Source organism: Micropterus dolomieu, linkage group LG06 (assembly GCF_021292245.1).
Source record: "Micropterus dolomieu isolate WLL.071019.BEF.003 ecotype Adirondacks linkage group LG06, ASM2129224v1, whole genome shotgun sequence".
In the NCBI taxonomy this organism is placed as follows: Eukaryota; Metazoa; Chordata; class Actinopteri; order Centrarchiformes; family Centrarchidae; genus Micropterus; species Micropterus dolomieu.
This window is the reverse complement of record NC_060155.1, coordinates 26,393,480-26,411,286: the sequence shown is the minus strand read 5'-3', so window position 1 is coordinate 26,411,286 and position 17,807 is coordinate 26,393,480. Positions and strand designations below refer to the sequence as shown.

The following is a 17,807-nucleotide window of genomic DNA, read 5'->3' as shown; positions in this document are numbered from 1 at the left end:
GTACAGTAATTAGATGTCTCTGTAACATATTCATTATGACGGGAGTAAATGAAGGAAGTTTTAATTGCTCAGGGGGATGCAGTTCCAGCCCATTGTTTCACACCAGGGTTTCATCCCAGGCAGACAGTTCTTCTCAGCAGATGCAACAGCTATTATTTTGCAGAGTTGTGGGACTCCTCCCACCAATTGTTATTTATAATGGTTTTTCAACCAACAATTCCTTCAACAGCAGTACTGCGGCATAAAGTCTGTCTTGAATGCATCCTCAGTGCTACTGTGTCCGTGCTATAATACTGATGGAGTGTTGAGACAGAATATGGGTTAAGGCGAGTGTGACAAATAAGCCTGGTTTGCACTGGTGTTATATTTAAGAAAAGCTTTAATTCACTTTGGGTAAATCAAAAGGATACACATAGCTGGACAAGATTTATAAAGCAATACTGAAATGGAGGACGTTTTTGACTCCACCATTTTCTTTTCTTTAATGGAATTCACTTCAGAGGACAGAGAGTAGCTGGTCAGTATTCATTAAAATAGAAAGGACTCAGTGGAAGAGTAATTTTTCTGATGTGGCAACCACAAAGTTTTCATGATGTTGTGTGAATGCTGAAACACATAATGCTTTATAATTCATGTTTGGTTAGACATCTGTATGATGGTGAAACATTTGCTGTGTTTGGTGTTGCTGTTCACATTCTAATATCAATAAATTATGTTTGTGGTTAGAACAGAAATGATTAGTCGAATTAAACAATTAGTGCAATTTATTCATAGCTACTTTAAAAATCACCTAATCATTTGTAATTTTTCAGTATTGATCCAAGCTTCTCAAATGTGTGTTGTTTTTTTTTTATTCTTTGTTTTTATACATTAGTAAAATACAACTATCTAGGTTCAGTATTGCTTGCCAAACAATCACAGATTTTTACAATTATCATTTCTATCATACAAAAACTGTCACCTGCAAATTTAATTGGTAGTAGATAAAGTAGTTAACGTTAATTTCATTAGCTGGTCAAGATACAAAATGAATCTCATTGCTATTGTCTGTAATGCTTTTTGCATAACAGTCTTTGTACAATTTACACTGGTCTAAAGATGGTTTCCTGAGAAAGAAGCACCACTATATTTTTGATATTTGAAAGGATAGAGAGTGGACTGTGTTTATGAAGTTCAAAAAAGATGGCTGGTCTCAGACGATCTTGGAGGTGAAGATGCTGGATGTGGAGGTCCTGGGCTGATGTAGCTACATGTGGTCTGCGGTTGTGAGGCTGGTTGGATGTTCTGGCAAATTCTCTGAAACGCCTTTGAAGATGTCTTATGGTAATTTTTAATTAAATATTAAGATTTTTCTTTTTACCACTGCCTTTAACTAGTAGATTGATAACTTACACTGCACTGTAACTTTTACTGCCCGGTTTTTTTTTTTCTTTGTTTTTGGTTTTTCGCCATTGATTTTAATTAAATATTTACATGGTGAGAAATGAGTAGGTAATTGAGTGAAAAGATAATGAGAGTGAGATTGAACAGAGTGAAGGAAGTGGTCTTAAATCTCGCACCTGAGTGATTTGCAGGAACCTCTGTCCACCTGTAAACACGCAGGTGGGTCCAGAGTATAACTGGATCAAAGTGGCCTGCGGACAGACATGTCCTGGTTTCTCTGTAGTGTCCGAGGGTTTTTGGAGTTTCAGTGGACCCAAAGACTGCTATGGACCCGAGTACAGACTAGCTAGAGAGAGTAGATTAAGTGTACTTCTCTGTTTATTCTCTTTTCAGAATAATTGTAACTCAGTTATTTGCTCAACCCCTCAGCCTGTTTTTATTTTCCATTTAACTCTTTTAACCCTGATTGCACACTGCACTGTAACTTTTATTATTTTTTAATGTGTATTTTTTCAATTTCCCTGTGTTGCTTTTAAACTTTTTTATATTTCCCTGTTGCTTTTATGTTTTATATAAAGCACTTTGAATTGCCTTGTTGTTGAAATGTGCTATACAAATAAACTTGCCTTGCCTTGCCTAGAGAAATGAACATTCAATTCACGGGCAAGAGCTCTGGTGGACATTCCTGCAGTCAGCACGCCAATTTCACGCTCCCTCAAAACTTGCGACATCTGTGGCATTGTGCTGTGTTATGGAACTGCACATTTTTGAGTGGCCTTTTATTGTGGCCAGCCTAAGGCACACCTGTGCAATACCCATGCTGTCTGATCAGCATCTTGATATGCCACACCTGTGAGGTGGATGGATTATCTCGGTAAGGAGAAGTGCTCACTAACCTAATTTTGACAGATTTGTGAACAATATTTGAGAAAAATAGGCTTTTTGTGTACATAGAGAAAGTCTGAGATCTTTGAGTACAGCTCATGATGAATGGGGGCGAAAGCAAATGTTGCATTTATAATTTTGTTCAGTGTATATGGTACAGAAAAGAAGGAAAATCGACCAGAGCCATTGGGCATAGCAAGCACAACAATTTGGAATGTCCTGAAAAAGAAAGAAACTACTGATGTACTGAGCAACATCAGTTGAACAGCGGCCATTTCCCTAAACTGTCGTACCTTGTTGGTACCACTGTTGTTTGAACTAACTTAGTTTGAATAAACGTAGTACGAACTAACATGTTACCAGGTGTGTTCGTCTGACTTTCACAGCACGGAACTCACAAAACGTTCATATTAATCATATTAATCATATTCTATCTAAATATGTCAGTTGTGGCCGATAGTAAGTGACATTATTATGCTAACTTATTAATTAGGCTTTCAGATCATAGTCGTACCCGCAATAAATAGAAAATCAACAGTGGTATTAATGAAACCTAATCATTTTACTTAGCCTACATATAGTCTAGTAGTCTACTACTGGTGTACTGAGCAACAGACGTCGAACAGGTCGGCCAAGAAAAACACAGGTGGTTGATGACGGAAATATCGTGAGAGCTGTGAAGAAAACCCCCAAAACATCAGTAAGTGACATCACCAACGACCTCCAATGTGCAGGGGTGAAGGTATCACAATCCACTCTTCGAAGAAGAAATATAGAGGCCGCACCACAAGATGCAAACCACTCATCAGCAGGAAGAATCGGAAGGCCAGATTGAAATGCAATGAAGTACAGAGATGAGCCGCAGAAGTTCTGGAACACAATCTTATAGACTGATGAGACCAAGATTAATCTCTACCAAAGTGATGGAAAGGCCAAAGTGTGGTGAAAGAAAGGACCTGCTTATGATCCAAAGCATACAAGCTCATCTGTGAAGCATGGTGGAGCTGATGTCATGGCTTGGGCGTGCATGGCTGCTTCTGGAACAGGCTCATTAATATTTATTGATGATGTAACTGATGCCTGGAATAGCATCACAAATGAAGAATGCAACAGTTTGGTGATGTCGATGGGTCGCAGGCTTGAGGCAGTTATTGCAAGCAAGGGTTATGCCACCAAATATTAAATGTTATTTACTTTACGATTATTTGTTCCAATACTTTTGCTCACTTGAAAAATTGATGGGTTCAAACAAACCTGTCCTGAGTTGTTTAACACCAGGAAATAAAAGCTGAAATTCTGAGCTCTTGTCTCAGACTCATATTTTGATCTTAAACCCAAATGTCTTCAGTGAACAACAAAAACAGGAATTTGCCTTACCCTTCCAATACTTTTGGAGGGGACTGTACATTCGTACACTGATCATTCAGGCTTCGAAGTGCTGACAGCTCATCAAAAGAAGGCTAACATTCACACACACACATACTCTCTCACACGCACCGGGGTATCAAAGCACCAACAATCTGATTAGTGGACAACCCGCTCTACTTCCTGAGCCACAGCCCCAGCAAATAATATCATGGGCTCAGAGAAGCAAAAAGTTTTTGATTGAGAAAATAACTGGCAGATGAATCAACAACAAAAATAACGTTGCTAAAGGTATATTCGGGTTTGTTGGGTTGTATCTGTACAGTTAACAGCACTGTTCAATTTTACTACTCACGTATTATTCACATTACAGGATTGGTCAATGACATAACACGGTGAAACTATTTGCAGCTCTCGATCATCTTCTCAGTTTTGCAAAAGTGTGATGTGAATGTGAATGTGAAGAAATACATTTTTAGAACAGCACTCTGCACTCAGGAATGTGAGGTGACATGTAAAGTACAAGCACCAGTGGAGTTAAATGCCATTTTCACTGGCAACAATATTAAACTTTCTATGGCACGGATCTGAATTGTACCAGCCAAATTGTTGTTGTAGAAAGCTGATTTAAATGGGAAGCAGTTTAGAGCTGACTTCTTTCCAAGCCTCTGTCCCAGATGTGCAAATCACTGCCAAAGCATACAGCTCGAGTCTCTCCCACAGGGTAACTTTATTACCTCACCTCCTGCACAATTTATGGCATAACAGTAAAGGGTAAATTTCTAATAACGTAGCCATGCTTCTCTGACACTAACGAGTGGCTGAAGTCCTGCAGCTAAAATTTACTGTCAGTCACAGAATCCCCTCTTTTAAAAATGCTTCTTAGATACTTCACAGAGAAGCAATTTGGCGAGAAAAATGTGAGCCACTGTAAAAGGTGGGGAAAAAAATATGGAATTTAAATTGCACCCACCCATACACACATACACACTTAAAACCAGATACACTTTTTAAATTATGTTACTTCAAAGAGGTTGATGGGCTAAGGAAAATAAAAGGGTCTCACCATGCCTCATAACAAGATTCCTTTTTTCTCTTCGCAAAATGAGGCAGCTTTTTAGGTTTTGCCTTTAACTAGAACACTGAGACCATCCTTTAAATGTGTCTGATCTCTGTCTCTCTGAGGTCTTCAAAAACTCAAATAATTACTGGGGTATGCAGGGGATGAGGTGTCCTGATGAGACATGGATGAGGATAGAGAGGCTGATGCTTGTAAGAGGGGTACTGTGTGATAAGCTACAGTACACTATACATATATGAAAGAGTGAAGTGGTCAAGGTCTCAAGTCCAAACCTGCAAGTGTGTTTTATTTAAAGTGATGCTCAACCTTTTTACTATAAAACATCGCTGAGGGCTGTGTGTGGGGAGGATCAGACCCTGGAGCCAGCCCTGTTGCCCTGCTCGTCTCGTCTGGCCTCTCTATGAGCCTGCCCACTGTCACACTGGCCAGGCTGGGCAGACCATTAGCCTGTCCCTCTGCACAACCCCACTCATGAGCACCGTCCTAACCTTTCCTCTCTCACATTTCTCTCCAGCTATATCTGATATTTTGATTTTTTCGAGATTTTTCCGACTCTGAGCATTCTCACTTTCATTACATGTGCCCTCATGAAAGGGGTTTTGGCACAAGCCACATTTTGTTGCTTTAGCATTAGCCTACATTATCCATCATAATGCCCCCCATAAACCGTAAATTAAATGGTTATTAGATCGTTGCCATGTTGCCATTTTGGCAGGTTTCAGTGTTACAGTACAGTATATGAAAAATAAATGAACAGGATATTATTAATTAATTTTATTTAATTACAGCAACCAAATAAAATTTAAATTAATTTACAGGCTCCATAAAATGCATGAATTTGAAGTATTGAAGTTTTTTTTTTTAAAGCCTGTGATCTGTTTTGACTTTGCCCCTTAAAGAGTCGGAATTGAGATGATAAGCAGAATCAGATGTTGGATGTATGGAGATCATTCTCAATATTAATTAATACACACAGAAGGATTTACAAATGTATTTCGGATTCTGGGTTGACTGAAAATGACAATGAAGGGGCGAATGACTTGCTACTGATTAGTTAGGGTAAACCAACACAAAATAATGTATAATTTACTGAAGAACAATAATGATCCCAAACTGGGCATCTATATGATATAAGAAACAATTAATAGCTAGCAATTAATATCTGACACACTGCCAAAGAATTCCAGAAATGTACACATTAAGCCATTATTCTACTATTAGAATCACATAACTGTACAGTAAGTTTTTTTATTTTTGCAGACAATACCAAACAGAAACAAGTCGGGGAACCATTCGGAATGACCTCTATCAAAAATTTCATGATTAATACATGCAGTATTGCATCCCTACTGAACAGGGTGAATATTTGATACTAAACTGATCAATTATGAGTAGAGTATCAATTAAGCTCAACATTACATTTCTGAACTTGCCAAAGAACACCAATCTGTAATGTAGCCTCTAAGTTCCTTAAACCTGAAGAATGTCTTGGCAGTTTACCTCATCAAGCTGCAAGCATATACAGTAAGCTGCTCTAAAATCAAATCGGATTGTCTGCTTTACTCAAAAGAAACCTATGCTGCTATTATACTCTATCATTGCTGTTGAGTTGGCCAACAGTATGTGTTTACACTTAGACACACAGATGCTAGAACCTGGCATTATGTCTCCAAACCATTTATACTGGTGAAGAAACATATAAATATGCTGAGTGGAACCATGTACAACACTGAAGGGAAAGAGGTACTAATCCATTGACAGTGTATTTTCCTGCAGTAGATAGCAGTGTTTCCTCAGTTTGGAGAGACAGAGTTGTACCAGCATGGAAGCTAAGCAACCTACTGCTGTGGACAGTGTCAACAGCAAAACATATTTTAACCACCTAAAAGATGGCCCACCGAAAAATATCAATGTCAACCTTGCCGTCAGACAGCAATTTCCTTTGGAACTACATTTTCTCAACTGTAGAACTTCCATTTTCCTACACATAAGCGCAACTTAACTGTGCATTGTATTATGCCACCAGAGATAAGCTGTTTGGGTCAGACCTTACAGCGGTTTATGAAAGAGATAAGTGACTATGACAGCGACAATGAAATACCGCTCACTGTGGAGACAAGAGGGTACCATTTCGAACCAGAGTATTCAGAAGAACTTTTGCAGAAAGACACTGTCATAATCAGCTCATGCACAGACACAGGAAACAGGGAATTTGGACCTAAACACAAAACACCATGCAGAGCAGGTTCACTTTACAGTGTTTATTAATAATAAAACAAAAAGCTGAGCAAGCTTATTGTGAGATGAGACAGGTGGGGGTCAAAAACAGGTGAGTCCAGAAACACAGGCAGAAAATCCAAAGCACACAGGGAAACACAAGGAACAAGCTGAACCGCTTGACATTATGAGGAAGACGAACTGACAACAAACAGCAGGGGGACACTTATATACACAAGAGGGCTGAAGATAAAGAGGCACAAGACGGAACAATCAAGAAGAGTAAAACAATCAAAGAGAGGAAAATACCAAAGTAAAACAGGAAGCACAGAAAGAAATGAATAAATGACAAAACCAAAACATATCACAGAGAATGGGAAAAACAGAGACAATATACAAAGACACACGAGGAAGGATTTAACAAAATAACATAGGAACTTACAAAACTCAAACCAAAAATCAGAACCATAACAGACACTGAAAGAGAGAGAGGGAAAATGTCTTTAGTGGTTGTAAAGTAAGTTATTTTATTTATTTGTAGGTATTTATCTTACCTGGTGGTTAGGCACCGCAGTGCTCTTCAGCAAGTGTCTATCTGGCTTATTTGGCCATGGTTTTACATAATCCTCTGCAGAGAAGTGAACGCTCTCAATGCCTGATATCATTCATGGGAACACTGAACTCTATACAGCGACAAGGACACGTCTCTTTGTGAACAGCACGGAAAAACACAAGCACGCACCATGTTTTAAAGTGAAGTTTGATTTCACTCTGTCTCGCAACAGCACTTTCTGACCCAAACAGCTGATCTCCAGCGGCATAATACGGTAACCAAAAATGTAATTCCAAAGGAAATGGCTGTCTGACGGCATATTGAACATACAGCCTAGCGTACACTTGAACTTAAAATTACTTTTTTCCCGGTGGGCTTTCCTTTAGGTGGCTAAAATATATATTGCCGCTGACCCTGTCGACAGCAGTACATTGCTTAGCCTCCGTGCTGCTAGAACTCTCAGTTTCTCCAAACTGGCGGCATGATGACATCTACTGCAGGTAATACACTGAGTATAGATACGCACCTAATCCAGACCCACTTCAAAATCCCAAACTATCCCTTTAATCATAACGAGGCTATGGCAGACTTAAACAGCTACGGAGAGGGCTAGTGTGAGATGACGACAGCTGGACCCTTATTGCCGGCTAGAGAGCTTAGTGCTTACTCAAACAGCATTCAGCAGGCATCTTATCTCAGTGCTGCTGAAACACCGGTTTCAGTGTAATTACTGCTTGTTATCAATACAGCCACACAATGAAAACCTAAATTGATTTTGTTTCCTGAGAAGACATGTATACAACAAGTGAAAGTTCTGGTTTGTAATTCAAAGTTGGCACCCCTTTTTACACAAAAGAGGTTTTGTTAAAATCAAGGAGCAAACAAAAGAAAAATAAATAAATAAAAGGCTGCAGCTGCACCACTGTTTATATTTGGGTAGCAGGGATGCTACTTGCACAACGAATGTGGAATTGTGTTGGGCTCCCCAGTGTGAATTTTCATTAAAAGTTTTTTGTCCTGGAGTAGAACGCTATGTAAGGAAATGTCAGACACAAATTCAGGCTCATTAATATGCAACACCAGTCTTGAGAGATCTGTTGTGCTGTGGATTTGCCTTAGTTTATTTCCCTCCACCCCATTATGAATTAACTGTTGTCTAAATAAGCCCTTGAATAGTTTGAACTATTCAATCTATTCGAGAGTCACCACACTCTCATGGCGTAAACACTCAATAATACAGAAAACATCAATAGGGACCATCATAGAACTATTCCCAATATCCACATGACTGTTAATTAAAACAGATGTTGGAATTATATTGTATATACCAAAATGCTCTCTTAAGTACTGAAAAATACAACTGAATGAATCCGTAGTGACAGTGGCTTTCCAAAGTACTATAGCACTTCTGCTTGATCAAAGTGGAAAACAGTAATTATGTTTGCAAGACATGTAATTAGTGATACTTCTCCAGTATTGACTTCTGGATCTTCCCTCCAATGAAACAGGAACACTGATGTCAAATTCTGCCAGGACCTTCTCCGTTATACCTGCCCTTCTTGCTTTAAACTCTGACAGTTTCTCCTGTCTGAAAATAATTAGGAGATGACCTAAGGATTGGTATGGTGCTGATCTGGGAATATGTTAACGGATCAGTATCAGTTAAAGCAAGTCGATCAGATTCCGATCCGAGTTTTGTCATCGACCTGCTAGTGCTGCTGTGCTGCCCTCCTTTACAACAGCCTACAGTGTGAGTATCTCACTGCATATGAGAGGGAAAATTAGATTGTCAATAGGAAAAATGATTTGGGTATACCGGTGAGTGACTCTGAGGGAACTCTGAGAAAGGATACGCCATGTTCAGACGCTACAAAATCTGGTACTTAATCTATTACCTCGATATTCTCTCTCCCAGGACCAGAGACCAGTGTGGGAAACATTGAGACAGCAGCTTCTCATTGTACTGACCACTTTCACCGGTTGAGTGACAAACGTCAACAAATGTCAGGTGATGCTAATTAACATTTGAGTAACTTAATAACAGGCCAAAGTGAACATGAATGTTTGTGTTGGTATTCAGACAAAGATATTTTGAGAAGGAAGAAGCCAAGACTTTTAGTATTTAGATGAAGTAGCTCGTGAAAAATAAGGTGTGTCAGATTTTGCAGCTGTTTATTTCAAGGCAAAAGTAAAATTTATATACTAAAATAAAAATAACAATGACTTTCAGGGCATCCAAGGATGCTTTACACATAAGGTAGCAACCAACACTCAAATTTGAGTAGGCCTATCAGATTACACAGAGACCCAATACTAAAGGATTCAGACAGGGGCCAAAAAACTTGATGGGGACATCCCTAAATTATTAATCATTAGTTAGTCGGCACTTGTACATTGAATGTTTGGTCTCACTCATTGGTGTGTTCACATACTCTTAAATCAAACCTTTGTAACTTTAGACTTACTCTACTTTATGTAATACAGATATATTGAGCAAGCACATTTTATTAAATGGAAATAAAATAAAGGTAAAAAAAAAACTATTATTAAAAAATCTCTGGGATGACTGAATGATTGTATACTGAAAACTTTCAAACGATACACCAATGACTGTTTCTTACAAGGGTATCAAAACTCTTTTAGTGTTAAATAATACAAATACTCTAATGCCATTATATATCACTGCCTCATGCTGTTGTAGGTGGTGAGGTTAAATAAAACCCTGAATTTTAAGATAATCGAGTTAGATAAGAACTCTTCTGAATTATTGATACTGTAAGAATTACAGTATTAAATTTGTGATACAGTATGCCAGCTGAAAAGTGAAATACCCCTGCTCATATTGGTCATTTAGGGGTTTAAGATGCTGGACACGTTATAAAGTCTATCCACAGACCTTTTATGCTTGTCACCAACCAAACTGTAAATTCCATATGCACATCTGACACATCAAAAAGTTACAAAGAGAGAAACAAAACACTACAGTATCCATGTAAAATGCATGAAAGGGCTATTCAAAGAGGCAGCTGCATCAAAAGGTGCACAAAGTGATGTCCAGATGAAGCAGCATCAGTACGTGGCTTTACAGACATTCACATTACTGACATGTTTTTATCTGCTTTCCTGTTCATTTCTAACTTGGACCAGTAGAACACAAAATGATTGCACCATCAGGCCCAAACCCAACACTAAACAACACTAAATCCTCACACAAACACAGACATCCAAAGCCACAAAGTTGACAAAACCAGGCGTGTAAATGCTACACCAGAAAGCACGCAGGCATGACATGAAGCCTGCAGAAGCGATTCAGCACCATGGACAGCGGCCAGCTAACTTTCACAATGCAAACTTTGCAGCTTTCTGCCAAACCCACTGTTAAGCAAACATGGATTCTTGTCCAGTTAATGAGCACTTTGTTTGGTCTAAACTTCGATAAAGTTGGATTTATAACGCTTGACAACTAACACAAGAGCGTGAACTGTCACGTTTTAGTCAGTTACAAACTCATGGACCAGACATGGACAGCACAAAGTGCGCAAAGTGACCACATAACAACAGATTAAGCGTAAGAGTTGTGCTAAAGTGAGAGTAGTTTAGCTGCAAACGTGCTAGTCTGCTCACTGGCAAGTAGTTTCCTACACCAACCGAACCACGTGTGTAAGCTAATGTTATGCTTATGAATGAACATGCAAGGCTTGAGAGTGGCGCTCCTCTTGCAAATGTATTTATCACTGGCAATAATGTAACGAAGAAAACCCTACAGTTGTGTGCAGTTGTTGCTGCTACGAGGCCTATTATTGCAACAAGAAGTGCTAAGTGTGGATTTAGCTCACCACAGTGTGACCAGGCGCTAAACTAAATCATCCACTGAGTGACTGATTAGGACATAAACGCAGCTAATTGCGCCAGTGGTTCATTACGGTTGTTATATTACTATTGCAGAGTGGTTTTCAAAACAGTGAAGACATGGTATGTAGCCAGGCCTAACGTTAAGCTAAGAGACGGACGCTCCGGTGTAATAATCAAGACTGAGGTGGTTATAGCCTAATCTGCTCTGTCGCCTAATGAGCCGCGAAGACCGTGTGTTTTAAAAACTCACCTAAGACAAAAAAGGGGAGCTCGGTGTTTTCCAGGTCGTCCACCACCACGACGTCCCCGGGAAAATCGTTCCTAACGGAGAACAACAGCTTGGGCTCCGAGGCCGACGGACTGTGCATGATGCTCAGGTCGTTTTCCCTCAGAAACGGCAGCGCCGACACGGTGACGCTCTTCATCTTGCACTCGGTGTCCTGGCTCTGGTCCTCGTCGCCGTTTAGGCATCGGACATTAGGCGTTAGGACGGCCAGAAGGACCCACGCGAGTACCGTCAGCAGCGGTCTCGGCCCCATGTTGATGCTCGCCATCTCCGTCGCTACGTTTCCTCTCCCCTCCTAGCTGTTTCTCTCTCACGCTGCTTCGGTCTCTCAGCACGGCGGAGGAGAGAGCAGCGAAGTGAGCGAGAGGGGTGTGATACACCTGCGGGCTTTCACAGCATAGGAAACAAACGCCTCTTGTTTCTCACATATGATCAATCACGGGATTTTCGTAGAGCACTGAACATTGACTGTGTGTGTGTTTTAATGCTGTTAACCCTTTTACTGTAATTGATCGATAAACTGTCCAAATGGCTCTGTAATGGCTGTAAGCATAGATTAGCCTATCAACAGGACATGCACCCAGAATGCCCTGGGTCCCATCACCAAAAGTATCATCATTTCTAATTTAATTGTACATGTGCCCCCCCCCTCTCTCTAACAAATTTGCATATCATCATCAAGCGCCACCACTGAGCATCTTTAGTAGTTTGCTTGACCTCTGTGATTGTGTGGACACTTGACTGGGTGCATGCATAATTGCCTAATTGATGGTGTAGATGCACAAGCTGAATGTAAGAACTCACTGTCTCTAGTGCCAACACCCCAGATATCAAGGGCAGGAGATTTTGAATTAGTGAGCCTACTGAATAACCTTAAAGTTTGAAGACAATGTTAAAGAAAAGAACTGTCGAACTGAGTTCATGCAAACAATGTGCAGTTACTTTAACACAATGCCATTTACAGCATAACAGTTTTACCCTTCCTTCCACAATGCGACATTGCTCAGCCACTCACTCCTTAAAGAGCACCTAATGATGCACACCTATTTTCACCATCACTGACCGAGCAGATGATTTGAATGCCACAACTCAATGACCTTATAGAACACAAATAAAACAGCACAAGTTGGCTATTAACAGACACACTGGACTAGAACTCACATAAAAACTGTTAATGTTAGAAAGAGAGCTATTGGCGCTAGCTGAGCTAATATTATGGTCACTTACAAACATGAACCAAAGTAAATGGATAACAAAGGTCAATTGAAAGCATTTCATCCCATCAAACATTCACTGAACTGATCAAATAGATCACTCATATTCTACAATTGTATTCTCCATCTTTCTGATTAAACTACATGATAAAAGCCAGGTTGACCATATGTCGTCCTTCATAGTTGTGCTAATCAACTTCAAAGAACAGCAACTGTTTTAACATTTATAAACTTAAATGGTTTCAAAGCCCCTGCAAACACACACACACACACACACACACACACACACACACACACACACACACACACAGGTGTTTTCTGTCATTCTATCTGATTATACTTCTCAGGTTTAAGGGGTGGAGGTCACATCACTCTGTGTAATAAAATTGGTGCAATTTGTCCAGTCCTAATAAGTGCAGCAACGCTAACAGGAGAGGGATGGAGATGCCAATCAAACACAATCTGTACGCTCCCACACAGTCCCATGAAAAGGTCGAATCAGGCAACATAATTAAAATCACCTGTGTAGGTTTATCATGAGTGTGTAGGGTCATGGGCATGTAAAAGACTAAAACAGATGAGTGCAGTTGTTTTAGTCTTACTCTCTTCAGTATATAGTGTGTGTCTTGGTTCTTGGAACATAATTATGTTGTCGCTTTGGCAAGGACTTTTGAAATAAAATGTATATACAAGACTATCCTGATTAAGTAAAGGTAAACTACTGGAACAAGTATGAGGTTATGTCCATATTTAAGTCTGCACTAAATAAATATTGTTACAGATTAAAATGTAGCCACACGTCTTGAGTTGAGAAACACATTTGGCATTCCTCCAGGATGGAAGACAATAATAGTTGTAGCAGCTGATCCAACAAAGCAATACATGACAGGATTGGCTCTGTTGATCATTTAGATTCTTCTAAGAAAGAATTATCTAAATGAACAGAGATAGAACATAAACATTAGCTATATTCCACTAAACTACACTGAAACATACTAGTGTATAAAGAACCAAGTGTGCATTGTTGTCTCTCCATTAGCTCCACTTCTGAAGAAACAAATCTACAGTGCAAATGAGCGACACTTGGGCATTATGGCCATGCATCTTGGTGGTAATAATCAGTACGGTGAGGCTTGCATCGACACTGTCAAAATATTTATTTATAGTCAGGATTGATGGTGGCTGAAGAGAACATGCAATCATCTACATCATATTAAAAATAGCTGAATGGGATTGCAGTGGATGAGGTCACATACAGATACTGCAGGCTATAAAGCTGAGCTTTGCAACATTGTTTACTGCCCAACCTAGTGACTCCCTGTATCCCTGTACCATGTGATGTCATACTGTATATGGAAAGAAGGTAACATCATGGCTCTAATTTACCATACCTGTCAGCTTTCAAGTTGTAAATTCTAATTTTATGCTAAATGTTTTGCTTCATACAACCATTTCTCCAATGTGTTGTCATGAGAAATGGTTTTCAGTAGTTTACAGACATGGCAATGAATCCTGTGGTCACATATGTTCAACCAATCATCTGAAAAAACAATCAAATTGTTGCATAACCTCAAAATGTGTCACATCTGTAATCTAGTCTACAAAGTAAAAAAAAAAAAACACTTTTTGCAGTATGTTTAGCATAATAGGACTTTTAAAGTGATTTTTTGAGAAACTGTCCATTTGCACACTCATATTTGGATTAATTAAGAGTCTACAGCCATGCTAGTTGCACTGTGAGGCTGCACTTAGGCACAGCAGTGCTTTAAAATAAATTCTAACATCAGTATTACTTGTTCACAATGGCAATGCTGGTTGTGCTGCCAGTATGAATGTTATTTCTGTTCTGATGTGCAGTTGACACCATAGCCTCTAACATCAGTGTGTGAATGGGTGATTGTGACGTAGTGTAAAGCACTTTGAATGGTCGCAAAGAACAGAAAGACACTATACAAATACAGACCATTTACAAAGTGAAATTTTTACTTGATGATGGTGCCATATGCAAAGATAAGAGATCACCAAAGTTATTACAATTCAACCCGAGGTAAATATAAATGTCTCTTTCATATTTCATGGCAACCCATTCAATAGCTGCCAAGACTTTTCACTCACAAACATAGATCCTGGTGGAGCAAGAGGAAAAGTAAGGATCGCCAAAAACAGTAGGCTTCATCCTGAGGGGACGATGAATATCTGTACAACATTTTTTTGTATTTGTTGAGATATTTCAGTATGGACCAAAGTAGTGCACCAACTAATCAACTTGCATTGCCATCCCTAGCCATTTGCCACTTTTAGAATTAGCATAAAGATGCTAAAACACTATGTAGAGCTGAAGGGAAATGCAGTTGAGTAATAATTATCTTTTTTTGTAACTGAACTACCTCATTCCCATTCCACTTAGTCATTTGATCCAGTGTTAATTTAAAAAAAACGCTCCAGTAGCAAAAAGGATGCTTGTATGTTAACTTGATTGATTTTTTACATTGTATATTTGCAATAACAGAAATTCTACAACAAGAAAACTGACAAAAGAGCTGAACTCCATTGAAACTGCATTACATACAATTTGCAGAGGGCTTTCAGACTCTAAATCCCTTGACTGTTTTGTTGACCAGACAATTGTCATTTGGATTTGGATGCAAAGCCGTAAGAAAAGAAGATTGTGTTTTCTGTGTCACCACTGTCCATCCATTTAATATTTAAGCAGTTCCGTGGTCTCCTATTAACCACTATTTCCCTCTCTTTCTGTCCTCATCAGAAACAGTTTTAATGTCCAAAATAGGGCAATGCTTGGAATTGAACCTAAAAAAAGAGCAGTAAAGTAGATTGGCCTTGGCCCCCTACAATAAAATATTAAAAAGTTAAAAGTGATTGAAGAGAATAAGTGGAATAAACAGTGCCCAGACTATCACACATTCATTATTGATGGTGGCCTGGTGGTTCCTCAAGACAGTGGTGAAGGAACATGATTCATTATTCAAATGAGATCAAGTGATCTTATAAAGTTTGCTTCTGGATGTGTTTTTCCTTTTCTTTCTAGTTTCCCTGCTGTTGGACAGTCCAGAAGAAATAAGTGACAGCAAAGACAACGAAAGAGAGGAACTTTTCTGGTACATTGCCTTAAGCCCTAGAGAAACTTTTAAATGATCATTTGGAAGATTTTCACACACTGTGTCACCATCAAATGAAATGATATTTCTCTGTAGAGTCAAAGGGTAAGGCTGGTGATATTCTATAATTTTCTTTGTCAAAGAATCCCATGAAATGACTATTGAAAAGAAACTAACAATTATTTGATTCTACTACAAGTATTGCCCCTTTATCCCAAGCCTGACATATCTTATTCCTCTGTGTCATAAATGTTTTTTTAAACACTATTAAAAACACATCAATGGGCCACACTGCTGCACTGTGACATGTTCCTTTTTTACCGCGACCACACAGTATAGTTTATTTTATTTTGACCCAATTCGCTGCCCGCTACTCACTAGATCACCAAATCCAAATAGCAATAATGCCAACAATACAACAAATGCACTATTTACAGCTGTTTGAGTAACATTTTCTCAAAAGTACAGATCTGTTTCAGGAAATTCTCTCTTTTCAAAAGTGAGAAACCTGTTTTACATTGCAGTAATTCATCCAAAGCGACAATAAGTACATTCAAACTACACAGGAGCGAGACGTCATCAAAATTGTAAGTGTGTCCTTCCCAAAAGGAACTGCTGAGCGTGTGTTCAGCGCTACAGCACAAGTGCTTAGAAATTTTTTGTATAAAACGAGAAGTGCATCAAACCACTCAGCTCCGTTCACTCCAGGAGAACATGTTTGTCTGTAGAAAGAATACAACAGTAACGAGGACATTTTAGTGGATAAATTCAGCAAACAGTCTGCTGTAGCTCAGAACATCTTCTCTCTTGTCAGTTAGGTTGTATGTACACCAAATAATTTGAAACAGAATCAACCTAGGGAAAAACGGGACCCAACATCATGCTTCTATGGCCTATCACGTAAGCCAGCGATCAGATCATGAGCTTTCTTCACCAGGGTGGCAATGTGAGAGGACCATGACAGGTTCTCTGTTAAGCTGATTCCCAGGAACCTACAACTGTTCACCTTGCTCCACCTCAGCCCTACGGATGTAGAGAGGAGTGTGTGTCTTTGCCTCCTTTTTCCTAAAATCAACAGTCACTTTGGTTTTGCTGACATTGAACAGTATGTTCTTTTCTGTTCACAACTTAGCAAGGTTGTCGCTTTCCTACAATGTTAAATCTCTCTTTTTTTTTTAATCTGGCAGATGATGTTAGCAAACGAAAAATGATGTACCATATTTTCCATTTATGTGTGTTTTGGTAGCACTTATGGTGCAGGTATCACTGATTGTTACCATTAAAACATAGTTCTTAGCTCTGAGTTAACCTGAAGGAAGGGTGACTAACGTTTTAGGCTTAAAGAAAGTGTGTGTAACTATCAAACTCCTATTAAACTAATCTAGCTAGCTGCATTAAGATTGGCCTAACACTATAGGACAGTCTAAAATATATTTGTGAAATCACAGATCTGCAATCAACATTTGTTTGTTGATTAGCCATTACCATGATCTTTCTCTGACCTTAACCATACTGTAGTTAGAATGTTCATATTTTTTAGAAAGAAATCATTTTAAGACCTTGCCATTGGAAGTTAAAAGTAATTAATTTTTTCCAGAATAGTCCAATTTCAACATTCTTGTCTGGCAAGAGAACTGCTTCTAATCAGGAAAGGGTGAATCATCCTGGCTCACACTACAGCTTGTGCTGTCATCAGTAAGAAATGGTCCTGGGGCTTGGGAGCATCTCAGAATAGGTAGGAAAGTCAGAAAGCAATGACAAAAGGGGGTAATGCATTGCAAGTTTTGGTCTTACCATGGTATTTGTTGACAGTCAGAAAAATACATAATCCGAGCCTTACCCTTTAATTTATTTA

General features: G+C 39.1%; 1 protein-coding gene across 1 annotated transcript in view; it reads right to left on the bottom strand.

Annotated features, from left to right (window-relative positions):
• The window catches only part of astn1 (astrotactin 1), a 398,026-nt gene extending 386,033 nt beyond the window's left edge, over positions 1 to 11,993 (bottom strand). Inside the window, exon 1 of the mRNA XM_046052123.1 lies at positions 11,587 to 11,993. Within this exon, the coding sequence (XP_045908079.1) occupies positions 11,587 to 11,890 (304 nt within the window). The 5' untranslated portion in view covers positions 11,891 to 11,993. The remainder of the gene's footprint in view (positions 1 to 11,586) is intronic.
• Positions 11,994 to 17,807: the final 5,814 nt, after the last annotated feature.